We start from the raw sequence: 27,881 nt of genomic DNA, 5'->3' as shown, positions 1-27,881 counted from the left end.
GCTCAGCTACTCTGACTCACATCCGAGTTGCTCAGCTAATCAATTTCATATGGTGACTATTGGGATTATGGTAGCTGTTCTTCACTAGAAGAGGGTTGCATGTCCCAGGGGCTGCACAATTGAATAGAAAGGAAGTGAGGATGCCAATAAATTACAATAAAAAATAGAAAGGATGAGAGCTGGTCTTGTGGTAGCAAGCATGACTTGTCCCCTTAGCTAAGCAGGGTCCACCCTGGTTGCATTTGAATGGGAGACTAGAAGTGTGAGCACTGCAAGATATTCCCCTCAGGGGATGGAGCCGCTCTGGGAAGAACAGAAGGTTCCAAGTTCCCTCCCCGGCATCTCCAAGATACGGCTGCGATTCCTACCTGGAACCTTGGATAAGCCGCTGCCAGTCTGTGAAGACAATGCTGAGCTAGATAGACCAATGGTGTGACTCAGTATATGGCAGCTTCCTATCTCCCTATGTTCCTAAAGTACAAAATACAGTATAATACATTTTAAAATCTTTAAAAATCAAATTTAGGAAGCATGAGTGAACAGAAAGGCGTCTAAAAGAACAAAGTGACGACATCAGGAGAACCTCACTGGGGTGGCTATTCCATACATGGGGTGCTACCACTGAAGAGGTCCTCTTCCTAGTAGCCCCCCCTCTTCATTTGGCAGGGGCACTCGGAGCAGGACCTCCGAAGAAGATCTTGATGTCCGAGTCAGGACATATGGGGTAAGGTGGTCTCTTAGGTAATCTGGCCCCAAGTCAGGACTTTAAAAGTTAAAACCAGCACTTTGAATTAGTCCCGGGAATGGAGTAAGAGCCAGTGTTGCTGACAAATGGTATAGCTTAGCCTATAGATCAGCTGCCCACATATTACCTTGGTTTCCTAGATGCTGGTTGCTTTGAAGTTTGCAGCTCACTCTTTTTTTTTCTTTTTTTTTTTTTTTTGTGGCGGGGGGTGGGTGGGTAGAATAAAATTGGGTGGAAATATCATTAGTTAAGACAAATAGGTCCCTGGCATTGCAGCTAATGCTTAGTAGTAGCCTGTGGCCTTTTGAAAGTAGGTGGAAGCTTTTTAGCATAGGAAGAAAATGTGCTCTTTAAATAGGCCTGTCATTTTTCAAATGTACTCAGATGGTGTCAAAAAGAAAAGAAAAAGGATCATATTTTAAAGCATGTCAACAAAAAGCACAACAGTCTTAACGCATTGTAGCTCAGGGCCCAATCCTGTCAATCTGTCAACTAAGGGCAAATATCAGAAATTGAGAGAGGGAGTTACATTTTACGCTCGGGTTCTGCAGTCAGCTGGTAGTATGGAATCCACTGAGAACTCCTGAGAACCAGGGGTGTAGCTATAACTGAGTGGATGGGTTTGAAGAACCCAGGCTCTCCAGCTCCTGAGAGCCCCCCAGCTCCACCCCTCCCTATTTTTTAATCTCCCTCACGCTGAGGGGCTGCCAGGGTGCGGGGCGAACACGGGCCCCCTCTCCCCTAGCTATGCCCCTGCTCTGCACCACAAACTACAAGAGAGCAAGCTCTCTCACTGGTGCCCATTTCTCAAAGCAGATACAATACTGCCAATATTTATATCTCCTTTTCAACAAAAGTTCCCAAAGCGGTTTACATAGAGAAATAAAAATAAATATATTTTTTAAAAATGGCTCCCCTGTCCCCAAAGGGCTCACAATCTTAAAAAAAAGACACCGCCAACAGCCACTGGAGGGATACTGTTCTGGGGCTGGATAGGGCCAGTTGCTCTCCCTCTGCTAAATAAAGAGAATTGCCACTTTTAAAAGGTGCCTCTTTGCTCAGTTGGCATGGGATTTTGTCAACCAGACAACCCTAGGTTCAAGAGGCTCTCCTGAGCACATTGGAAAGACTTAGCCGGATGCCAGCATGCTGCTGTCTGTTGTTTTGGGTACAGTGAATGTCCCAGTCCTATAATCCTGATGGGAGGAACATACCAGCTCTTAGGGCACATAGAACTGGAAAAGGTGCAGAAGAGGGCAACCAAGATGATCAGGGGCCTAGAGCACCTTCCTTATGAGGCAAGGCTACAACATTTGGGGCTTTTGAGTTTGACAACCAGGAAAACAAGCAAATGGATCATAGAACAAATCTATCCAGAATTTTCACTCGAGGCACAAATGATGAGGCTCAAGCTATCATACTTTGGACACATTATGCAAAGACCCAGCTCCCTTGAGAAGTCCATAATGCTGGGAAACGGTGAAGGAACGAGAAGGAGAGGATGACCAGTAGCAAGCTGGATGGACTCAATTACGACAGCAATGAATGCACCACTGAGAGAACCTAAAGGCAATCAAGGGGACACATGATGATAGAAGTTTATAAAACTATGCATGGTGTGGAGCGAGTGGATGGGGAGACACTCTTCTCCCTCTCACAACACTAGAACCAGGGGCCATCCTATGAAACTGATTGCCAGGACATTTAGGACTGGCAAAAGGAAGAACTTTTTCACACAGCACATAATTAACCTATGGAATTCTCTGCCATGGGATGTGGTGATGGCCACTAGCTTAGATGGCTTTAAGTGAAGCTTAAGACAAATTCATTGAGGACAAGTCTGTCAATGGCTACTAATCCTGATGGCGATAGGCTACCTCTAAGTTCAGAGGCAGGATGCCTCCAAATACCAGTTGCAGGGGAGCAATGCCATGAGAGGGGGTATGCTTCCATCTCCTGGTTGTGTGGCTTTCCAAGGCCTCTGGTGGGCCACTGTGTGAAACAGGGTGCTGGACTAGATAGGACTTGGGCCTAATCCAGCAAGGCACTTATGTTCACATGCTGAGAATGCCAAAAGGGCCAAGATCAGTCCCCAGTATCTCCTGCTGAAAGGATCCAATGACTCCAAATGCAACCAGTATGTGAAATTACAAGTCTCTGCCTCCCCACTTTGCACTTTGTGGATACGGAAGCAAAGTAAGTAGGATACTGAAGCAAAGGCCGCAGGTAACAAACAGAGAAAGTACACCCTGTCCTTCAACTGAATCTCAGCACCCACCATGTCCATTTTATGTAAATTATATCAGAATTATATCGCTGTAGGGATTGCCACAGGATTGGCCTGGACAATCCAACAATCAGACGTCCAGTCCAGGATGCAGGAAACATCCGGGATGCAAAATGTCCAGGAATTTGAGTGGAAAAATTGCTTTAGCAAATTTTACCCATTTTTCTGGTGCTTGTCGTTAAACAAAGTAAACACTTAATAAAAGCTCCTTTCATTGTTCACCTGTGTATGTGTTCTGCCACATTTATTTTGCATATTTGATTATTTATTGAGGTTAAATGCTCCTAGCCCTTTACTGCACAAAGAATGCTATAGGGGGAAATGAGCAAAAACACCTCCAACGTCAAGCACTCTTTCCAATCCTGGGGGGAGAGAGAAAAAGGGGATTAAAAATAGTGAAGATCACTGCTCTAAAAGTCCTGTCCCTGTCAAAAGAAGTTTATCTGCCTTTCATACTGATGCAGTGCTGCAGGCATGTCACTACAGAATATAAAAATTAACTCCAAAACATAGTATTCAGTGCTGAAAGCCATGTCCTGCAAGTCCCTAGAGGAAACTGAGCAGGAGGTATGGGGACCTGGCTCTCTTTCATTGGTGCAAGTACTAACACAGTGGTAAACTTTTGCGGATAATCTCTAGGTCCGGGGTGTAAGTAGGTTTGCCCCATTTGTTGGAAAGAATTCCTGGACACAACTATCAAAGTGGGGCAAATTTCAAGCAGGGGCCACTTTGGCAAAATTTCAAGCGGGGGCCACTTTGGCAAAAAAAACAACCCCAACCCTGCAGTGTAATAGCCATTTCCCACGGTGCTGACTTCTGCATAGTACTGCACTTTTCTCAGAGCTGGGAGGGCCCTTTAAGAGAGGGGGTACCTTCTTAAGAGCTCTAGGAGGAAAGTGCCCACTAAAACATGTGGGATTGTTTTCCTGAGTAAATGTGGATAGACGTGATATAACCATGTGACAAAATTGTGATTCTGATGGTCCTTATTGTGTTTCCAGAGCATTTCCCACCTGCGGCATGCTCATGTTCGCCAACATTTTGAAAGATAACCATTTTAAAAACATCTAAACATTATGTGTGCAAAACACCGTATTTTAAATAGAAAATATTGCTCAGCTGCTGTTGGAAGAGTCATGAAGTTCCCATCTGTATACTAGAATCTGGTTTATGGCAAACTGTATAAATGGTACTCTCATAAATGAAGAGACCAATTCAGCCTTGGAATTATGGATGGAGCTACAGCCTCTGCTCTAATTACAAGAAGAGGTTTATCAAAATGGGAGGAATACCAGAAAGAATACCTTCCCAGAGTATTTTGTATGGCTTATAGTGTTCCTTGGCAGTCACAATTGTGATAATTCCTTCTTAGATTGTGCATATTACTATGGGTAATTACTGTTTGTCAGTGAACACTTGTGGATATTGCACCTGAGAATAATTTTCTTCTATATTATGTCAGTAGACAATCAAATAACATATAAAATATGCAGTTTTACACCTATTACATTTGGTGTTTTTTTTTTACAGTTGTGTGCTTTCAGCAGTTGTTTTCTGATTTACCACTGTACTCTCTAGTTTGTGTCCTTCCTACATTCTGAGCCTATTGCTTCCCTTTAAAAAGCTGTGCTGTCAGATTTCCCATATTCATTTCTGCGTTAAAATAAGAAAAGAGACACCCATTTCTGTAGATTTTCTCCACCCTTGAGGAAAACGAAGTTAGAAATCTTCAAGAACAAGGTAAGAAGCAACATATTTTGTACATCCTGCTTTAGTTGTCTACAAGGCTCCCAGGTAGGGCTGGGAAAATACTCCTGCCTGAAACTTTGGCGAGCTTATGACAGTCAATGTAGACAATATTGTGCTAGATAGACCAATGGCCTGACTCAGTATAAGGCAGATTCCTACGTTCTTTCTTTTTAGACAGTGAGCCATTTGGGGGCAAGGAATCCTTTTCTCATGCTATGTAAACTAGTTTGAGAACTTTTTTAAAAAAACAATAAATACACCACAAAAGGAAAATCCTCCAATAAATAAATACACCACAAAAGGGAAAAACCTCCAGCTTTCTCTGGATATGTCATTATGGTGACACATCTCAACTTAAACATGATGGTCTATGGCTTATTTATTTAGAATATTTATACCCCACCCCTCCAGTACACTACTGCTTGGGGCAGCTCACAACATCAATAAAATAGAAACAATATAAAACAACAATAAAATTGATTAAAAATTTAAAAGACCAGGCTAAAACACACATTTTAAAGTAACAAATTTTAAGTTTCAAAAAAATATATCTTTCATTCACCACCATCTGGCCTATCACTCCCATAAGCTAAGGCGTTGCATAGTTTTGATATCTTCAAGGCGAATGCAGCCTCTGACAGCACAGCTCACGGCTATCACATCAGAAAGCTGATAGTGACAATCCTCTGCCTTTAGCATGGACATGAAAAGTGAGAATTTACAGCACAATTCTAACCATGCCTAAGCAGAAGTACATCCCACTGAGTTCGGTGAGGTTTACTCCCTAGTAAGGGTGGTTAAGATTGCAATCTTGGACTGCAAATACACTTACTAGAGAGTAAGCCCCACTGAACTCAGTGTGACTTACCTATGACGCGCCTTTCTTGTTGAACTCAGTGCAACTTATGCTTAAGCATGCTTAGGATTGCACTGAAAACCCTATTATAAACACAAAGCAGCACGTGATTATTAAACCAGTGAAATTTTCCCCATCACTGCATTTTTTTTTTTTGGTTATATCTGGTAGGTTCTTTAGCTTTTTATAATTTTCATTTTTAATTTGAGCCTAATAATGATTGTGGTTTTTAATCTCACAACTTTTTTTTGTTTAATTTAGTTAATTTTATTACTTTTATTGTATCTTGTGGGCTATCTTATTGTTGTGAGCCACCCCACCCCACCCCTGAGCAGTAGTGCACTGGAGGGATGGGGTATAACTATTTTAAATAAATAAATAAATAAATAAATAAATAAATAAATAAAATAAATAGCCATATTGAAGAAGAGCTGTATCCACTGGATTCCTCTATTGCATAAGTATCTCAACAAAGTATTAAACCAAGAGCACTTTCCCATAACTAAGTATGTGGAACAGGAGGAGGAAGGCCTTGCTTGTTGAATTTCCATCTGTCACACTGTTTATTATAAAGACACAAGTTAGCAAGTTGTTAACTTATGGACTGTAGTGTAGCTTTCCCCAGGGCAGCCATAAAGAGTGGGGAAGGCTTCACCTGTGGAATTTCCAACATGGTTTACAACCCCTATTATAAAGACACAAGCCAGCAGGTTGTTATTAAACCAGTGCAGTTTCCCCTAAGACAGCCATAATAGGTGGGAAAAGCTTTACCTGCAGAACTTTCAGACTGTCACAACCACTGTTCCCTCTAAGGCATGTGCACGTGCATGCACTCATGAGTTTTTTTTTAATGTCCACTCAATTCATTTTAGATCCCCTGCTTCTACTAGCTTTTTTTAAAAAAAGCCGCTTCTACTACCCAGCATAGTGTAGTTGGACTAGGACCGGGAAGACCTGAGTTTGAATTCCCATTCAACCATGAAACTCACTGGGTCACTCTGGCCCAGTCATGTATCTCTCAGCATGGGCGTAGCGCCTATTGGACAAACAGGGACAAGTGTCCCTGGGCCCAGAGAGCCCCCCCAAGCAGGCTGCCACTGCTATTTGTGTTGGCTTCCAGGATGAGGTGAGCTGGGTGGGTGAGCCGAATGCTGGCGGCGGGCACTGTGGCCTGCCTGCTTCTCCACAGGCTTCTCCGGCTGAAATGCGCACCTGCGGCCCCTGCCTTGCTGCCGCTATTTGTGTTGGCCTGGAGGGGTTGGGGTGAACCAAGTGGGGGCGTCCGACCAGCTTCTCCACCGGACACGCGATGTACCTATCCGAACTGTGCAGGTGGAGTTCGATGGCTGCCACCCGGCTCACCCCACCCAGGCCAACACAAATAGTGGCAGCGGCAAGGCAGGGGGCAGCACAGAGATTTGTTGCCCCACCCCCTGCATCTGATGTGATGCAGGGGGCGTGGCTTAGGGGGCGTGTGCACTTTGCAGGTGATGCCCAGGCCCCCAAAGAAAATTTTGTCACCTGGCCCCCAGGGGTCTCGCTATGCCCCCGTCGCTCAGCCTAACCAACTTCGCAGAGATGTTGTGAGGATGAAAGTAACCACGTCCTCGGAGGAAAAGCAGGATATAAATGTGCAAATAAATAAATAAATGCTCCAGGACTGGAATACAAGTAACTAAAGCCCCATCCAAAAGCTGGCCTGCATCAAGGAATGGACTGATTAAAATTACAACAAACAAACAAACAAAACCACACACACACACAACACCAAGAGCCAGGACTGGCAGCGATAATAATATGCCTGTCGGCTCCTTTTTCTCAAGGACCCGACCCACCATCGCTTTCTACCGATCCGGCGGCAGCGTCTCCTTTAAGAGCCGCCGCCGTTGTTGCCTCCACGAATGCCGGCCGAGCGCAGGCACACGCTCTCCTGTGACGCGCCAACATCAGCGCCTCCCCCTTTCCGCGCGCGCGCGCACGCACACGGACACACGCCAGCGTGCGTGCGCTACGCCAGAGAGAGGGCGAGGGGAAGGGAGGGGAGGAGGGAAAAGAGAGGGGGAGGAAAAAAGCTCCTGCTTTGCTGCCTGTGGGCCGCCCCTCCCCCTGCGCCGAGTGGAGCCAGTCGCCGCCGCCGCTGCCGCCTTCGTCGTCGGGGCCCTTGCGGGGAGGAGGGTGGGGGGGAGATGCCGCGGGTCTACATCGGGCGTCTCAGCTACCAGGCTCGGGAGCGGGACGTGGAGCGGTTCTTTAAGGGCTACGGGAAGATCCTCGAGGTGGACCTCAAAAACGGGTGAGGCGCCCCGGCTTCTCTTCCTCCTCCTCCTCCTGGCGAGGCCTAGCCCGGCCGGGAGATCCCGCCTTGCCTCCTGTCAGCGTGGCCTGGCGCTGAGGCGCATGCGCGCCCTTTCTCTGTCCTTTCCCGCGCGCGCTTCTCTTTCTTGCCTCCCTCCTTCCTTCCCTCTCTCCCCCCCCCTCAAATCATCACCTTCCTCTCCTCTGGGTGGGCCCCGAAGTGGCTGCCAGGCCAGGGGTTGGCACAGCTCCCATCATCCCCAGGCGGCCACAATACATCTGCCTGCTGCCGCCTAAAATGGCCAGGGTTGCCGCCAACCACTGTGCTAGGCTGAGCTGGGGCAACCCCCACCCTGCCCTCTCTTCGTGCCTCTTCCTCCCTCCCTTTCCTTGGGGTTGGGAAGGAAAGGAAAGGGGGGTGGGTGGCTTCTAGGACTGACACAGCCTTCCAGGATGGGCCTGGGGAGGAAATCCATCTCCACTCTGGAAAATGGCTTGGTATAGTGAAACATTGCGGGTGGGGATCTGGATCTCCAGGAATAGTTTCAGTCGGTGTTGAAAACCTTAGCTGCCCGCCCCCCCCCCCCCCCCGTCATATGCCATGAGGAAAGGCAGCTTTGCATACCATGTGCCAGAGGAAGTTGTTGCTGCTTCTTCCTTGCCCTGCGCCTTCCACCAGAGCTGAGAGGTCAGTTGGAGCTCTTGAAGCACTGATCTTGATCTGGGACACTGCTAAACTTTGAGTTGGGCATCTCATGTCCTTAAGTGTTGAGCTTCTCCCCCCCCCCCCCCGCCACACACACCCCTTTCAGTTTAAGGAGTCTGACCTTCTTGCAGAGTGTAGTAGAGAATCATGCTATGCTGTATGTATAAGCAGTGGCTGCTCAGACAGCCTTAAACACAATAGCCCTACACACTTCCTCTTAAAACGGCAAACATGTTGTCTCAGAAGCCAGTCCCATTGAATTAACCAGGCCTTCCTCCCAGGTAAGTGTGCATAAGGGCTGCAGCCTTACACAACAATCCTGTGCATGTTTCCATAGAAGTAAACCCTTTTTAGTTCAGTGGTGCTTACACCCAAGTAAGTGTTCATAGGACTATGGCCTTGGAGTATTTTCTCTTGCACCCTGCTTTTACCACTGAAAGCAGGTCACTAAATAATAATGCTTATTTTAAAAAATTGCTGTAGGTGAACACTGCATGGAGAATCTGTTTCCCAGGTTTGCAGAGGAGATTGGCTTGTAGAGCTTTCTGAAGTGGCTGGTTGCACTGAGGACTCTTTCTCAAACTGCGATAAGTGTCACAAGACATTAGTTCCCTGTTTTAAAAATTATTTTATCTGTTTATTTAAGATACTCGTAGGTAGTGTTCCCTTTAAGGTGTGCACACACAAGTTTTTTGTGTGTCCACTCAGTTAATTCTAGATCCCACTCAGGTTGAATCGAGAAGGCCCCACTCTGAATGTATGTGTGTGCACATTGCTTTGATGCTGCACCCAGAACAAAACTCTGCACACAGATGACAACAGTTAGAGAGAGCACTGCTCTTAGGTCTTAGTATACCACTGGATGTATACAATATTTTAAAATAAAGACCTAAGAGCAGTGTTCTCTCTAATAAAATTGGGCTGAGCAACTTTGGCCCTCTAGCTGTTGTTGTACAACTCCCATCATCACCAGTCACAATGGCCAATAGTCAGAGATTATGGGAATTGTAGTCCAGCAACAGCTGGAGGACCAGAATTGTGCAGCCCTTCAATAAAACAATGGGTGGGTGGGTTAAAAAAACACAACTAGGCACATAAAAGTAGCTCTAAAACGATTGTTTCTCACAGGCCTGGGATAGTTAAAAAAAAATTTGCCTGTCACTTGAAGGATAATAATACAGGCAAGGAGTGAGCTTCCCTGGCGGAAAAAGTTCCACAAGTTGGATACTACAGCCAAAAAGGCCCCCTCCCCAGTTGCCACCCAGTTCTCTTCTGTAAGTGGAGGCACTTGGAGGAGGGCTTCTGAAGATGACCTCAGTGCATGGATAGGAACATGTGGGAATAGATGTTCCTCCTTCTACGTTACTCTCCATATGTTCCTTGTTGGGACAGCTGAAAGCCTTATAGTAATTCTGCACTTGCCAACAGGTGAATGCTCTAAGTCAGGGCTTGACAAATCCCAGGGAGTCTAGAAATTTAACTGGCACCTAGACTAGGATATTCAGAGGTAGAGTCATGTAATAAAATATATATTTCAAGCAGCTCTGTTTCTATATTGTAAAGAAGATAAAAGAGAAGCCCATTTAACATCCCCCTCCACAGTGTCTGTCACTAAGTCTTAACATTTTGTCAAGTGTTCATTGTCTCGCTCCTAATTTTTAGGACTAGCTCCTAGATCCCAGGAAATTTTGTCAAAGCCTGCTATAGGTATAGGGGGCTGTTTCAAGTTTGTTGCAAAACAGGAAGAAGTCATAAACTTGACCAGGGACCCACAAATTTGGACTTAGCTCACCTGCCACCCATTATTTGTGGCTGTCACTAATCTCCTCTCCTCCCTCAGTCCTTTCTGGCATACAGGCAGAGGTCTTGGGAGAGAAACGGGTCTTCTGGTATTGGCACTTACATATAGAGATGGTAAGAAACAGAGGGAAATATCTTCTACTGCTCAGAAAGCATTCCTGCTGTTTCTTACCTTCTCGAAAAGGGCACTGGAGATTGGATCTCTGAAGAGATCTGTGTGGTGCTGGATGTCCCCAGCCAGAGGACTGGAGACACTTGCCACGGAGAAGTTGGCAAGTGGATTTGTAGAAGTCTGAAGATTAGCTTTATATTTTGGCAAGCTCATTTTCTGGTAGAGAGGCCATCTGCAGTTCATGTTTACTTGGGTGCATGAGCCTTAACAACTGATAGAAAAAGAACAAGGCTCATGCCTTGATGTCTTATAAATGATCTAGTTGAACAGTGAAGTAGCCAGGTTTGCAAGTGGCACCAAAATATTCAGGAGGCTGAAATCCCAGGTAGACTGAAGAACCCCCAAAGAAACTCTTCTGGCTTACTGAACAGAAAATAAAATAACTCAAGTACCATGCAGTGCAAATTGAAGCACAAATCCTAACCATGCACACATTGATGAGGTCTGAATTGGAGGTACTGTGACTACCTGAGGTCCAGGTAAAAAGGTCTTTAAAAAAATTCTGTGCTGAGAGATAAGTATGAAAAGGGTATAAATTTTGAATTGGGCATTAAGAGACGGAAGGTAAAATTTGTCATGCCATTTGGAATAGTGTACATTACTGATCACCCCATCTTGAAAGTCTGTTGTGGGGTAGAAAAGGGCAATTGGGATAATAAAGAGGTTTTGAGCAGCTTCTCTAGGAAGAAAGCTAAAATGTTTGTTGGCTTTTTAGTTTAGGAAAAAGGTCAATCAAGGGGCAGCATGGTAGAGATTTATTAAAACTAAGAGCAGTATGGAGGAAACAGGGTCTTTCTTTTCTGTCCTTCAAAGACAGAACTCACTCACTAAAACTCAGGGGTCACCCAGATTCTAGGAGGATGAGTCTAATAGCCAAATGGAACTTTCATTATCAGATGTGATCAAACTGGATGGTTATCACCTTTTCCTGCTTGAGAGCTTCCAGAAGCATCTGACAGTCAGCTGTTGGAAACTGAATGTTAGACTAAATGGACCTTGATCAGTTCCAGGAAGGCAGTTCCTTTGTTCCTATGCATTTCTTGAACAGAGTTCAGTAAAGTATGGATGTAGACTTGAGACGCTGAAAAGCTAGTTAAGCAACTTTGCCATGCGTGCCTTGAACAGCAGGAATGATGGGTCTGTAGTTCATGTACTCTGTAGCAATTTAATAGGTGCAAAAGTAATAGTGTGCAATGAATTAATTGGTTACGGATGTATTGTCTTCTGGAACTGAATGTAATATTTCCATGCAACTTATTGGTATACTTAAATAGTGATTTCTCCACTTCTTGTTTTATTTTATTCAACTATCTATCCTGCCTTTTGACTCCACGGTGAAACACCCAAGGTAACTAGCAACTTCTTTTAAAATTATTCAATCTTAAAAACAGTTATTAATTCAAAAACAAGAGACCCATACAGCACCAACAATAATGGATAATTAAGAAGCAGGTAACCAACAAAACTGCAAATCTAATTGACTGAAAAAAATGCACATGAAAAAAAAGGTTATCAGCTAATGGCATACAGAGAGGGGCTAGCTGACCTCCTTGCCAAGGTAACTGAGCAACCTCTTTCCCTTTACCTGCTAACTGCACCTTCAGTGTAGGTAGGACACACTTCCTGAAAACCAAAGCGTGTGGATAGGTTCATATGGGTGATGGGGTTGTTTCTGAAATCCTGTGTTTACTTAAGTTTCATTTGCCACATTGAGAGCACAGGACTAAGGGGAGATTTAAAAATGGTCTTGCTTCACCTGCTTAGAATGAGTGAATCAGACTATTGTCTGTGTGTGCTTGACTCCACTTATACCTAACAGAAGGGAAGAAAGTTTCCAAAACAGAAAAAGAGAGCAATTTTGTCCCGTGACAGGCAATAAAATGTAATGAGGTTCCAGGAAAAACCCCAACTCGACAGTGGTAGTAACCCTAAGGTATTTGGTGCCCTCCTTCTACACATTGAAAAGTTTTGTTTTTTTAAATCATAGCTGGATTGGCTGTCTACTGAATGTGGATTAAAGATATGGATGTGGATCGTGCTCTACCAGTTGCCCATTCCTGGGTTTGACTGGGTTAGTGTATGTATGTATGTTTGTTTGTTTGTTTATTACTTATTACATTTCTGTACTGCCCCATCCATCCAAAGGCTCTGGGTGATACGTGGATTGCACTGGTACTAAAATGCTAAGAGGATCTTCTTGGGGTAAAAGAAGACCCTGTTGACTAGATTTTGATTGTGAGCTATGGGTCTCGTTGAGATAGAATGTCCCTCAAAATGGCTGGTAGATTTAAGAGTTTGGTTTTGTCTGCATGGCAACATGTGGCAGAGTCCACTTGCTTAAGTCACCTAGGTTGTTACATTTGTTGTCTCTCAAGTACACTTTTGACATGAAACGCCTGTCATCTTATTCATATTTTGATCTAGAGGATGCTGCCTCACTTCTGGGAATACAAGATGAGCTCCAAGGCATTGAGTTTTTTGTTACTCATATTGAATAGCACAACTAACATTAGCATAGCGTTAATTTGTGTGTGTGTCTTGGGGTGTGTGTGTGTTTTTCCCAATATAGCTGGAAATGGCCTTTCAACAGGCCACTGTTAATTTGTCCAGGATTGAAGATTGCAACTTGAGAAATTTTAAATAGCTGATCAGATGTTTTAATAACTAGAATCAACTTTCATTTTCTTAAAGATGACTTGTTAACATTTTATTTGTTATTTTGTCTCTGTCTTCTATTTTTAACATTTGTGTTCAAAGTTATGGTTTATTTGAACTGCTCAGTCTGCAGAGGTGATCATTATTTTAATACAGGTAAAGCTAGCTATAATGCTTAGGCAGAAAATGAAATTGGCGTACCATGTGCCATCTAATATCATTAACTTTAGTACTGCAGTATTTAGATTGTTCAGCCATAGTTCCTTTTGAGATTGGTGAGACTGAGGCCTGGTTCATACCCGGATATAAAAGTTTACCTTCAGACTGCAGGTGTGTAACCTGACTATTCTTCCATAGTAAACTCCTTTCACATAGAAAAGTAGTTGCTGGAAAGAAGGGTTCTGGGCTAGCATTCTCTCTGCTATACTAGATTTGTATTTTTAAGGAATGTATTTCATGGGGAAATGTTTCAAAGCCAGCAGGCTACTCTGAGGAGACTCTTTTTGCCTAAAGGGTGCCATAGAGTGACTGATATTGTAATATTGTTATCAGTATTAAGGTAGATCATGTCAAGTTGATTTTCCAGGACCAAACTAGAGGTGTCTCTTTCCTCTTTCAAAAAGCAGCTGTGGGGAGGGAGCTTAAGCCCTTTGCCTTATTGCTGATTCCCCCAGTAAGCTACTGTTGGGGGCAGGCGGGGCAGGTAGGGTGGAATATACGGGCATAAATGGTGAGGTGAAAAATCACACCCATTGTAAATCATGCTTGCAAATACTGAAGCAAGCATGAATTGACTTCAGATGACCAAGTAAACCTGTTTCTCTCTTCTGGCCTTAAAGTAGTTCCTGACTCTTTTGAAAAGAGAAAGTTGTACTGTGTACAGTTCTGGCCACCATACCTCAAAAAGGGCATTATAGAACTGCAGAAGGTGCAGAAGAGGGTAACCAAGATGATCAGGGCCCTAGAGCCCCTTCCTTATGAGACAAGGCTATACAATATCTGGGGCTTTTTATTTTTATTTTTTAAAAAAAGACAGGGATGACATGATAGAGGTCTATAAAATTATGCATAGCGTGGAGAAAGATAAATTTTTCTTCCTCTCGCATAACATTAGAACCAGAGGTCATCCCTTGAAACTGATTGCCAAGAAATTTAGAACCAACAAAAGGAAGTACTTTTTCACGCAATGAACCACAGGTTCCATTAACCTATGGAATTCTCTGCCACAAGATGTGATGACAGCCAACAGCCTGGATGGCTTTAAGAAGAGTTTAGATGAATTCATGGCTATCAATGGCTATTCGATAAATTCCTGGCTATCAATGGCCACCTTCAGCTTAAGAGGCAAGATGCCTCTACAAGTTGCAGGGGAGCATCAGTAGGAAAGAGGGCATGCCCTCACCTCTTGCCTGTGGGTTTACCAGAGGCATCTGGTGGGCCACTGTAAGAAACAGGATGCTGGACTAGATAGGCCTTGGGCCTGATCCAGCATCTGATTCTTATGTTCATATCAGGCTGCTCATCTCCCTCTCGTGTGTGTGTGTGTGTGTGTGTGTGTGTGTGTGTGTGTGTGTGAGATTTCCTAGAAGCAGGGTGGGGGAAGAGCCCTGAATCCCCCTCTAAATGTAGTCTTCTGTTATACAAGGCTGCATCCTGAAGGCTGCATGTCCCATCCTTAAAACTACAACTCCAAAGCTGAAAGTGGCAGCCTCTTGCCCAGATTCTGGCCTCCTATTCTTCCTCTCTAGTCTCTGGCAGAAGGACCAAGAGAGAATGCAGAGGTAGCAGCTGCCTGAAAGCCTTGATATATTTCCAAGCTAGGAATTGTGCTGGGGTGTCTGGCTGCTGTTACTCACTTTCTGACCTTCTAGTAGGGAGGAGGATAGCAGAGGCCTGTGCATCTTCCCAGGCATTTTGCAGCTGTTCTTTTCCTCAACTTAGGCATGTGTGGCAAGGCTCTCTGACAGCTCATAGCATCTAGTCTTGTGGTAAAGGTAAAGTAAAAGTGCATGAATTGTCCCCTTTGCTAAGCAGAATCTGCTCTGGCTTGCATTTGAATGGGAGACATGTGAAGATATTCCCTTTAATGGGTGGAGAAGAGCATCTGCATGCAGAAGGTTCCAAGTCCCCTCCCTGGCAGCATCTCCAAGATAAGACTTAGAGAGACTTCTGCCTGCAACCTTGGGAGAAGCCGCTGCCAGTCTGTGAAGACAAGACTGAGCTAGATGGACCGATGGTCTGACTCAATATAAGGCAGCTTCCTATGTTCCTATCTGCACAGTGGCAGCAGCCCCACCTGGCTCACTCAGTGCTTTTGACGACGCATTGAGATGAAGGCATGGAATCTCGTGAAAACAATGCCAGAAAAATCTGGTAAGCTAGAAGTCCCCAGAGCACCTTGCCATACCATTTCTTGCTCTTTCTTTTTCTCCTCTGCAAAAAGTGGAATGGGGAGTTGGGGGGGGGCAGCAGGCAGAGATTTACAGAGGAAGTAACAAAAGTCTTAGTGAAGGGCTATTGCCTTCACCGCACTCCCTCTATGTATGTGAAAGGGGGCAAGGATGAAGTAACAGGTGGGGGAAAGAAGAAAAAAGGGCTGGGAAGCTAGCAAAGTATAGGTAAGTTGTAATAGGTGGTGGGTGACCATTCTCTTCTATCTTAGATATGGTGCTCTGACAGCTAAAATGTTTGATTACATGAAGCTAAGCATGTTAACTTGTTCTGAGATTGACAGAACCCAAAAGGAAATCTCTCAGTTCAGTTGGGGCTTGCTCCCAGGTAAGTGTGCATAGGATTGCAACCGGAGTCAAAACTTGAGTTGTAAGGTTTTGTAGGGTGGTGCAGGTATTGGACACAGTTGTTCAGGCATTTGGCCAGTGGAATTCTTCAGGGATGCACAAGATGATCCAGGCAATTATCCCAGGAAATACAGTACATTCAGTCCCCTGCATCTGTGTGATAGGCCTTAGCCAAATGCTCATTTCGAATGCCGAGAATAGAAACTCCATTTCTTATGTAAGTGAGAGAGGGGTGCATACTGTACTGTACTATACAATGTGTATGTACTGTGGCTTAGCTATTGGCAGGCACAAAACTATCGTGGCTACTACAGGATCAAAGCACCATATCCCAGTTGAATATACTGTTCACAGGCTGTGGATAAAACAAAATGATTTGCTGGGTTCAGACACCACAACAAATTCCAGTCCACTTTTAAACCCTGAACAGAAAAGCCGCTGCTTTCCCCGCTTGTACTCAGAGAGTGTTTGGGGAGTGCTTAAGCCTGAGGCTTGCTGCTACTAAACTAAACAGTGAAATTCTAGTTTAGCATTGGGTCTAAACTCGGTCCCTGAGTGGTTCATAAAGCCAGACTGGCACGTGTTCATTCCATTCTGGAGAATAGAGCTTCTTTCATCATCATCATCATTATTATGATTTCGATTTCGATTTCTCTACTGCCCTTCCAAAAATGGCTCAGGTCGGTTTACACAGAGAAATAACAAACAAATAAGATGGATCCCTGTCCCCAAAGGGATCACAACCTAAAAATAAACATAAGATAGACACCAGCAACAGTCACTGGAAGTACTGTGCTGGGGGTGGATAGGGCCAGTTACTCTCCCCCTGCTCAATAAAGAGAATCGCCACATTAAAAAGGTGCCTCTTTGCCCAGTTAGCAATATGTGCTTGCTAGGCACAGTTAAAGTTGCATGTTCTTTGAAATAATTAACTGTTAGATTTGTGAGGGAAAGGTGTTCACTTTATAGACTTCTAGATGGATAGTTTTCTTTGTCTGTTTTACTTCAGCATTGGATATATGATTACCATCATGTTAAAATACAATCGATTGAGAATCTCTCAGGACAATACTCTTAGGCCCTCTGTGCCTGAAAACTGTCTTGCTATGTGCCCACTGCTTTCTCTGTTAAATAGAATGACGCCTCCTTAAATGTGTAGTTTGACCAAGCCTGTCATAAACATATACGAGAACATGTTGTTAATAAGGGCTGAGGAAATCCACTGGTCTGCTAGTCTGTGATGGAGTGAAAAATTGTGCCTGTTGAGTGAAAAAAGTCCTGATGAGTAATGTACCAACATAGCTTTGAGGAATCATCTGACAAGTAAAATATTTTATCTGGCTGATAAACTGAGCCAACATTTCTTCCACCCCTGTTAATAATATGTTAACCTGAATTCAAGGCTAGGTTTTTAAAAACTATTTGATGTTAGAAACCAGGGGTGGTGTGGCTGTCTTAAATTGAAAGTCCTTTTCCTTTCATGTTACTTAATATTTTTTAAGGGGCTTGTCTTTAATTCAAAGTTGTCTTCCATTCAGGCAAATACGGTAATAGTTTGGATAACTGGTAATGAAAAAGTAGTTTAAAAAAAGAAAAGAATGAGAACAATACGCCGTGGTTTGGGGTTGTTGTTTTTTTGCTTTGTGGTTTCCCAAACACTTAGGATATATTGTCCTAATCTGGTTGGTTGGTTGGTTTTAAAAGTCTTTGTTGGTGGGATATTGACCTCTTCAGTCCTGTGGAAATACTCTTGGTCATATGTACACACACACACACACACACACCCATTATCTCTCAAGCTTTCTGTGAGGAGAGATGCCGAGGAAACTGCCAACACAGTTGATTCTGGAGCAGCTTTTGTCTCCCCCTAGGTATGGCTTTGTTGAGTTTGATGATGTGCGTGATGCTGATGACGCTGTTTATGAGCTAAATGGCAAAGATCTTTGTGGGGAGCGTGTAATAGTTGAGCATGCCCGGGGCCCTCGCCGCGACAGCAGTTACGGTTCTGGACGCAGTAAGCACTACCATACCGTTGTATGGGTGACTTTTCTTTCTATTTAAAATGCACTTAAAACAGTAATCTTTTTTTAAAAAAATGCAAAGTTTTGACTACTGTAGTTTCTATTAAAGTAATGAATATTTAGCTATTAATTTGTATTCAATTTTTTAATGTATTTAATGAATATAAAGTTGATTTAGTTATTTTATTTTGTAAATATATGAATGGTTTGTTTGTAATGTGATTGTTTAACATAGACTTAACAAAGACCTCAATGTTTCAATTAAGAGTCCTTTGAGGCTAAGATGACTGCCTGTTCCATTTGCTGACCCTGGGTTGCCTTTCCATGAGTGGCTCTTTGACCTTTGTGGCCCTTGGCTGACCAAAAAAGGAAGCCATGTGACGACCGCAACCTTTTCCCATTAGACCTGGGTGGTGAGGACCCCAAGGGTTAGAGACAGATGTGATTAAACTGAAATAGGTGCCTGAAAACCTTTATTCATGTCAGATATTCAGAAAACTTTAAATCAATGTAAGTAACATTAGTAACTGACTATAGTGATTTGGTTATTTTGTATTTCAAGAATGTTAAATTTTTAAATTAACTTTTAACTTAGTTGCATGTTCAATTTTAATAGTAAATATAAAATGTTTCTTGTAATTACATTCTAATATTCTAGACATATGTATGTAGATCTTTTTTAATGTTTAGTTCTGTTACATATAATTTAAACAAGGAGAAATGTAGTTTAGACTAATGGGTGGGGGAAATTTAAATGTATTTCCTGACATATTGGGTAGACTAGTTTTTATTTTTTGGTGGGGGGTGTAGATTAACCACCTGGCTCCACTACCTTAGCTGAAGTATTGAATCTGCTTATCGCCTCCTAAAGGTGGATATGGATATAGAAGAAGTGGAAGAGATAAGTACGGGCCTCCGACCCGTACTGAATACAGATTAATCGTTGAAAATCTGTCAAGCCGTTGCAGTTGGCAGGATTTGAAGGTATGTAAGCTCTGTACTTGCACAAGCAATAATGGTTTGAGAATGTAAATTGTGACTCTGTTCCCAACTCTAGCTCTTGCCTTGTCCTCACAGCAAACAGCTGTGCCTTGTGTCTCCTGGAAATCCCTATCTAAGAGGCTTCTGCTCTGACACTGTACATTGTGCGCAGTGTACAGAGCACAGAACAACCGCACACGCAATATTCTCCCTAAGCCCAGCATTTATTGCCAGTGCAGTTTTTATGATATGCAATAAATGTTTCATTACATCAAAAGCTTTATGCTCTTAAATGCAAATATAGGGCTTCCGAAGTAATGCATGGCTCCACCCATAATCTCACATGTGGCTCAGACCATTGAGAAGCTGCCCAAATAGGCCAGTTTAACCTGAGATTCTCCCCTTTGCTTCTGCCCCTAATGGTTTCCTCCTGTTTAGTGTTGGCTGACTCCCTGTGTGAAAGCGATTTGCAATGGTCTAGGACAGGGCTGTACAACCTTGTGCCTTCTGCAGATCTTGAAGTACAACTCCCATCATCCCTGACTATTGGCCACTTTAGCTGTGGATGATGGGAGTTGTAGTCCAATATCTGCAAGAGGATCAGAGGAGAGCTGGTCTTGTGGTAGCAGCATAAATTGTTCTGTCAATCAAATCAAATACAAATACCTGATTTGTATTTGAATGGGAGACATGTGTGAGCACTGTAAGAAATTCTTCTTGGGATGGGGCCACTCTGGGAAGAGCACCTGCATGTGGAAGGTTCCAAGTTCCCTCCCTAGCATCTCCAAGATAGGTCTGAGAGAGACTCCTGCTTGCAACCTCAGAGAAGCTGCTGCCAGTCTGTACAGACAATACTGAGTTAGCTGGACCAGTAGTCTGACTCAGTAGAAGGCAGCTTCCTATGTTGTGCAGTGGTCAGCAGCCAGTTCTGTGGAAGGGCCACTTTGAGGAGGATGAAGGGTGGTGGGCCAGAGTTCCAAACTGGGCCTCCAGGAAGTCTCATTGCTGCAGCTGTCACTCCCTAAATATCCTTCTCTTTCTTTTGGATTGGCAACTGGTGTGGGAGAGCTGATTATCAGGGGGGTGCACTTGGCCTTGGCGTTTCTGTTGCCGATTGTTAGTCTCCGCTATCACCTGGTGGCTCATACTGTTTTAGATAAGACTCTGAAAACTAACTAACCTTGTTCAAGATTCTGGAAATGGTGTCTCAAAAGCTATATTCTGTCACAGAGTCTGACCTTTATGTGTATGTTGCCTGTTTTCACTAGAAATGCATGGATGTTGAGGACAGGAGGACTGCAAGGCGTATGTGGCTTACTCACTTGATTGTAGGAGATTGCTGCATACATAAACTCATCCCACCTCTAGGTTCAAGTTTCATAAGTGGAGCAGAAGTAACCAGAGCATATCTTGCCAACAGATCTTGCAGAAGGAGGATTAATAAAGTGATAGTTGTCACTTTGGGTATTAAGTGATTTATCAGTTCAAAACTCTGCATATGTATACAAGTGATATGCAGTCTTGAATGGATCCTGCTGTTCAAGAGGAGCAGTACTTCTTCTTGCTGCTAATCTTATAAGAAAACGAATGAGGCATTGTTTGGTGAAGTGACTGAAGGAACTTCCTTGTTTCTCAGATCAGGATCATTTGATCCTGATCTTCTAGTCAGGTTATCTAGAATTATTGGAGTGTGCAGCTGCCTCCATTCTTGTGTACAGTGGTACACACGCAACCTTCAGATTAGTTCATTGTGTCATACCTTGCAGATAAATCAAATGTGGAAAGCAATAAGAAAAATGCAACTCGTTAGGCTTGTTCACACAGTTGTTTGAATCTAGATTTTATTTGGGTTACCAGCATTGAAGTGATTGTGTGAACCCATGCCATGAGGATTTATGGCCCAAGATTCTTACCTTGGCACAGGTTCACATAATAAGCTTTGTTCACACAGTTGTCTGAATCTAGGTTTGATGTGGGTTACCAACATTTACATGATTGTGTGAACCGATGCCAAGATGGCCTGAGATTTCACCCAATCACACAAATGTTGGTAACCCACACTAAATCAAGATACAAACAAAACCGATTGTATCAAGTGTTGGTGACAGCATCTAGCATGCCTAATAGCTAAATGTAGGCATAGCAATGATGTAATGGTTCAGAGTTCATGTTTACTTAACCACAGCTAATATTAAATTACTTGGTAATACCTATAGGGGGTGCTTGATGAATGAAACAAGAATAAAAGTTTTAGAACGGATGCACTAGATTACCAAAATATACTGAACCTCCTACAGAATATACAAAACCAGTCAAAATGCTGTGATACATCAAAGACATGAAGAAAGTAAATCAGATAGGTGTGAAGTCCTAATATATTCCATAGGTTTTCCTCCTGAGCAATAGTCTGTTACTTGTTATCTTCCCTGCTCTCCTCACCTACCTCCATCTTTGACTTGCAAAAAGGCCACTCCAGTCTTCCTCTTCTTGGCCCCTCTACCAGAGCCTCATATGTAAACTTTTTCTTACTTTGCTATCCTTGTTGCTCCAGCCTTTTTGTCACTGTTTCCACCAGTAACTTGGACAATATTCTTCTTCCTTTCCCACACTTCAGGCTGTCTCTCTACCCAACAGCATGGCCTTGAAGCAAATGTCTGGCTTAGTTGTTGCCAGTGGTAACTGTGCTTCCCTGCATGTGAGATCATAGCTTGCAGTCAGCATGCTGTGTGGTCATTTTCTAGGTGCTCTCTGCAACAATGAGGACTTAAATGCAAGTGTCTTGGGATTCTAATTTATAGACACAGCATTCAGTTGTCCATGGCAACTAGAAATTTGTATATCTGAGAGAGGTTAACTTTCCAGGTGCCATTTTGATCTTTTCTCTCTCACACAATTTTTAAAGCCGACCCTACCTTTCACTTGCAATGCAACATCAAACAGGAGAAGGCATTGGAATGGAAACATAAATGTATTCAAAAACAATGTTCTCTGTTCTCCTAGGATTATATGCGTCAGGCAGGTGAAGTGACATATGCCGACGCACACAAAGGGAGAAAGAATGAAGGTGTGATTGAGTTCAAATCCTATTCTGACATGAAAAGGGCACTTGAAAAGCTGGATGGGACAGAAGTGAATGGTAGAAAGATAAGGCTAGTGGAAGACAGGCCTGGGTCCAGGCGCCGCCGCTCCTATTCCAGAAGTCGCACTCATTCAAGGTGGGTCTTTTCATAGCATTCCTTGGAAGGTCAGTAGTTTGGTATGGTTGCTGAAAACCATGTAGTGCCGTGGTTCCCAAACTGGGAGTCTCCAGATGTTGCTGAACTACAGCTCCCATCATCCCTTGCCACAATAAATTTGTAGCTGGGGCTGATGGGGGCTGTAGTTCAGCAGCATCTGGAGGCTCCCAGTTTGGGACCCACTGATGGTAGAGCATTATGTCTTGGAAACGGTGGAGCTTCACAGAAGTCTTACATTGCCTTGATGGGAGATGTTGGTGGCATGAACATTGATGTGGATCTTTTTAATTGTCTGGAGCTCTAGAACAGAATGGCGTAGGGATGTGCTGAAATGCAATTTGGAAGCCAAATTGTGGGGCACTGCCCTTTTAAAAGCGAGGCCTTCTCCAGCTCCTTTAAAGCAGAGGAGAGCAGAGCCATACCTGTTCCTCCTCAGATTGCTGCCGTTAGCGCACTCCTGGCGCTCCTGCCAGGCTTAAGGGGGGGGAGGGGGTCTTGCCTCTGCCCCTGCACCAGCACATACATGGTATCTTTGCACATGCATTGGCCATGTGCGTGGTCAGCAGCCATGGGGGGTGCCGGGAGTGTGGTGATCTGAGGAGGAGGAGGAGCAGGTATGGACTTTAAAGGGGCTAGGGAAGCCCTTGTTTTTAAAGGGATGTGCCCCACGATTTGGCTTCTGAATCACATTTCAGCACATTCCTAGAATGGTAGCAGTTGGCTGAGGAGAGCTAAATCTGCATCCTGCCTAACTATGGACTAACTAAATCTTAGACGTATCAGTGGATTCCAACCTCAGTTTTGTCAATGAAATGGGAATAATGTACTTCAGTGGGTTTTACATAAGGGGCAGAAGTAACTGGTCACAGTATTTTAAAGTGAGTAATAACTGGTTAGAGTTCCTTGGTGTGTCTATTACCTGTTAATTTGATATAGCAGGAGTAATTTTACGACAAGTAATTACTACCAGAAGTAATGTGAGGTGAAATGGGCCATCCCACTTGGGTTGTATTCCTGTCTTGATCGGAAATGGAATGGTTGGCCTTCTTAGAGTCATGCAGAGAAACTCAGAACTCCATCTGATATCTCACTAGTACGTATCTGGATGGAGTCGGAGATCAGAGTGCTAACTTTTGTATGCACTAAAAATTAGTGGTGCCTCCATGGAGATTTTTTCCAAAGCTTTGTGTTCTGGCACCCCTTTATTGGTCTGCTTGCTTTCAAGCCAAGAACAACAGGGAACGTTGCAAGCTGAACTCTTTTTGTCCGTGTGCACGTGCACACTTGGGGAAATGGAGAGGCCTACTTTGGCAGCGTTTGAAAACTTTTGGCCTGTTTTCCACAGCAAAAAGCAGGTGCATTTCATTTTTCTTGGTTGAGTGGTGGTGACAAAGCAAATTGGGTAGCATACTTAATCCTCTTCCCTTGCACGGAATAGGGAGCAAGCCTTTATGCTTCCATAGTGTTCGTGTGTTTTGAATAATCACTGGAGCAACCCTGCTTCCACCTCCATTTTTGTTCTTGCTTTCCCAAGATCCCTGTGGCCCCACTCTCCTCCTGCTCACCTGATCTGCTTTCACCTGTGCCAATTGCTAGAGTAGGTTAGTTTTGAGGGTGCCATAACATTCTTTCCATGATATATAAGGAAGCTTCTGTGCGCCAGTGTCCAAAATCCGTCGGATGCTGTTAGGCAGTGGGTCCACTCAGCCTTAGTCTGACCTCCAGCTTGGCTGTTACATGCTACAATGCGCTCATCCAACACAGCGCACCACCTGAAAGATTTGTGCTCCTCCCACCTTTTTGGGCTACAGCCCCACACTTTTTCTACATAGCTATATAGTCTCACTGTAACGTGGAGTTATCACTTAGGCTTTTATGCAATTACACCTTTTTGTGTCCCTTTTAAAATGCTTTTTAATGTTTCCTTGTGCCTTTTAATGTATCATTATGTACTATACACCGTGTAATCATCCCCTATACTTTATGCTGGTCTATGACCGTAATAAAGGTGATTGATGTAAGGAAGCTCATTGGGTCACAGCTAGGCAAAAGTTATGCTACTCATTTGGGTCTCTTGGAAATGCATGCAAATCATCTGAAAAAATGGTCTCCGATAGGTGCTCGCTATTGGGGTCTGGATTTTGTTTAGTCTGAAACACTTACTATGTAATACTTTTTTAAAACTTAGAGATTTAAAGTTGTAACCATTCTCTTGCTTTCAGGTCTCGCTCTCGGAGCAGACATTCCCGCAAAAGTCGGAGTCGTAGCGGTAGTAGCAAAAGCAGCCATTCAAAGAGCAGGTCACGATCCAGGTACAGTGACCTAGGAGTTAATTAAGTTACTTAGTCATTTCTGACACACTTCAGAGAATTGTTGTTTAAAAATATTTATGTACTACATTTCAACAAGAACGTTCTCAAAGCAGTTTACGTAGCAAACAGAAGATGGTTCCCTATCCCAAAAGGTCTCACAGTTGAAAAAGAAGAACTAAAGAGACACCAGCACAACAGCCACTGGAGGGATGTTATATTGGGCTGAATAGGTACAGTTGCTCTGCTTTCAGAGCAAAGAGGCAACTTCTTAAAGTGGTGATTCTCTTTTTTTGAGGCGGGGGGGGAGCAATTGGCCCTATCCAACCCCAGCACAGCATCCCTCCATTGGCTGTTGCTGGTTTCTAGCTTTTGTTTATTTTTGATTGTGAGCTCTTTGGGTAAAGGGGTCCATCTTGTTTCTTTATTTTTTACATTATTATTATTATTTATCTGTGTAAACCGCTTTGGGAACTTCTGTTGAAAAACAGTATATATTCATAGTAGCAGTTGCTCCCCCTGTGCTAAATATAAGATAGCCATCACTTAAATGGTGCCTTTGCCCAGTTAGCAGGGATTGATTGAATGGAGATGGTTATCTCAAATTAGCCAGTCTTGCTTATATAGGTGGGAGATCCTAAGGTGCACACCCTTTCCATAGCAAGTCCCTGAGTTGGCAGTAAATTCTGAACTCCTGCTTTACTATACTGTAGAGTCAATAAGTCTTCTGTTCACACTGTCTTCCCATAAGGATAGGGACAAACTGAGAGTGCCTAATCAGGGATGGGGCTTTTCTGCTCTGCTTTGTTAACCCCACTCTTGGAGCACTATTTGGGTTTTTGAAAACCGATTGAGAGAACTTGGCATGCTGAGGGTTTTTTCATTGATCGTGTAAAGTTCTTAAGTGGGCCCAATGTTTTTTTGACATAAATATTTTCCATTAGCATTTTAAACAGAGTTAATTGTTTTTTGTATTTCTGGCCCCTGCTTGGTTTCACCAGCAATTAAATATCTCCTGCTGCTGCCATGTGCCCAGCTTACACTGCATTAATACCTATTTGAATGATGTGCAAGCTCAATAAGATTGGGTTACATTTCTGGTTGTTGTAGAAAGAGTTAAAAACTGAGGCAGACACTTAATGCACACTTGCTTCCCTGCCCAAGGGGAAGTATGTAGGAGATAGCATGTTGAGCAGTTGGAACGAAGCTGACCCAAAATTGGTGATTTTAACAGGCAAGGCTTATAACTGTAGCTTTGAGCTGCACAAAGCAATCTGTGGAATTGCAGAGTCAGGCTTTTCATATTGCCCATTACTGTAGGAAGACTCAGAGCAGCTGTGTCATTTGTTGTGCTTTTCAGGTCTGGATCCCATTCCAGAAGCAAGAGCCGCAGTCGAAGCAAGAGCCGTAGCAGAGGCCAAAAGGAAAAAAGCCGGAGTCCAAGCAAAGATGATAAAAGCAGGAGCCGCAGCAGAAGTGCGGAGAAATCTCGAAGCAAAAGCAAAGACAAGCCAGAGGATGTGGTTCAAAATGATGACGATGACCAAGCAAAGAGCAGAAGTCCCAGCAAGGAAAAGAGTAAGAGTAAAAGCAGGAGCAGGAGTGGTAGTAAAGAGAGAGCAGAAGAAGAGGAGGAGGAGAGGGGGCGTGTGAGGGGGAGCCGGAGTAAAGAGAGAGAAAAGAGTGTCAGTAAGGCTAGAAGCAGGAGCAAAGAGGGGAGCAGGAGCAGGAGTCGTAGCAAGAGTAAGGACAAGAGGAAAGGCAGGAAGCGGAGCAGGGATGACAGTCGCAGCAGGAGCAGGAGTCGCAGCAGGAGTGAGAGGAGCAAGAGGCGGAGTAAACGAGACAGCAAGTCTAGTAGCAAGAAGAAAAAAAGAGAAGATCAAGAGCGGTCCAGGTCTAGGTCTAGATCCAGATCTCGGTCCAAAGAAAAGGAGCACACAAAAGCCGAATCTGACAAAAAAGAAGCAAAAAGTGAGGGTGAGGAAATGGACACCAGTTGTAAATCTCGGTCGAGGTCAAATTCCAAGTCAAAACAAAATGTCAAATCAGAATCTCGCTCCAGATCAAAATCAGTCTCAAAAACAAGATCCCCATCCAAATCTAGATCGAGGTCTGCCTCTAGATCGCATTCAAGGTCGAGGTCGAGGTCCCGGTCTAGATCCTGAAGCTGCTGCAACCACACTTAGAGCTCTATGAGAAGTCTTTTGTACATGTTTGGTAGTTGTAGCACAAGTGATTGGAGTAGAACACATGTCACTGCTGTACATTTTTACTACCCTCCCTCCCCCCACGGTGTGTCTGTAACTGTTCAGTCCAGTGCTCCCTCTCTGTAGCACATTCTGGCACAAGAGGTTGAGTGCCTCGTCCAGACACCACCCGCTACCCTGTGTTCCCAGAATAGCCATAGAGAATGAGCACTGCGTGTGATGGGCTTCTAAGTTTGGAATGGTGACTCCTAGGTAGGTATGATAACTTCAACAATTTGCCCTTAAATTGATGCCCTTTGATGTATGCCATTTAGTGAAAAGTGAAAAGTCTTAAATTTCATATTCCCTTTTTTTGTTTCATATTTTGGACTTGCAGAGTTTGTGAATAGCTCAGTCAGGAAAATAGATACCTACAGTTTAACCATAGGAAGGGGATGGGTGGGGAGTAGAGTTCCACATTCTGGTATTGTGACAATATCCTTGTTTTATATTTTTTTATTTTTCCCCGTCTTGCAAAGTACAGTGATCCCTGTTTCCATTAAATTTGAATAAAGACTATTTTTGCTTGACTACGTGTTGTGATGGTTTTAAGCTAAGCCGATTGTCTCATAAAAGATGCTTTATGGGTCTCAGACGCTTGTTCCGAAAAATAACAAGGTAAAGAAGAACTTGACAGTCATGTAGTCCAACCTTTGCCTCCAGGCAGAATCTGCCGCAAACAATAGTGTCCCAACAGATTAACTCCTATTATCCAGCAGGTGCTGACAAGGTAGCTGCAGAAGTCAGCTTTTTGTCAAAACAAAGCAAATGTTCTTGGGCCCAAGGAGGGATAATGTGATCAATAAGTGTGGCGCACTCTAAAATAGTTTACTTAAATGGACTAGAAAAAACACGGCTAAAAGTGCATAGACGGGTTTTCACGTTCCTGCTATTTACACCTCACTGGGAAAGCAAGGAAATCTATTGACAATTACTTTACCAATAATGTGGCAGGAGGAGTGTTGAGTGAGGTTTCTAAAGCTTTTAATATGCATGTTTGAAATGGAGAGGATCTAAAGGGT

At 43.6% G+C, this 27,881-nt stretch overlaps 1 protein-coding gene across 3 annotated transcripts; it reads left to right on the top strand.

Moving 5' to 3' along the window:
• The first annotated feature begins 7,667 nt into the window (after positions 1-7,667).
• SRSF4 (serine and arginine rich splicing factor 4) lies at positions 7,668-27,389 on the top strand. 3 transcript variants are annotated; one of them, XM_053267048.1, is made up of 7 exons: positions 7,668-7,930; positions 9,122-9,152; positions 17,935-18,077; positions 18,956-19,068; positions 22,066-22,280; positions 24,524-24,613; positions 25,971-27,389. In XM_053267048.1, the coding sequence occupies exons 2-7, from the start codon at positions 9,133-9,135 to the stop codon at positions 26,776-26,778; spliced, it is 1,389 nt and encodes a 462-aa protein (XP_053123023.1). In that variant the 5' UTR covers positions 7,668-7,930; positions 9,122-9,132; the 3' UTR covers positions 26,779-27,389. The 3 variants fall into 3 exon arrangements, with proteins under 3 accessions (XP_053123023.1, XP_053123021.1, XP_053123022.1); XM_053267046.1 differs by lacking the exon at positions 9,122-9,152 and having other exon boundaries at positions 7,690-7,930; XM_053267047.1 differs by lacking the exons at positions 7,668-7,930; positions 9,122-9,152; positions 17,935-18,077 and adding an exon at positions 18,437-18,594.
• Positions 27,390-27,881: the final 492 nt, after the last annotated feature.

The sequence above is a fragment of the Hemicordylus capensis genome, chromosome 7 (assembly GCF_027244095.1).
Source record: "Hemicordylus capensis ecotype Gifberg chromosome 7, rHemCap1.1.pri, whole genome shotgun sequence".
Lineage (NCBI taxonomy): Eukaryota > Metazoa > Chordata > Lepidosauria > Squamata > Cordylidae > Hemicordylus > Hemicordylus capensis.
The sequence above is the reverse complement of the archived record's forward strand: the minus strand, read 5'-3'. Positions and strand labels throughout refer to the sequence as shown.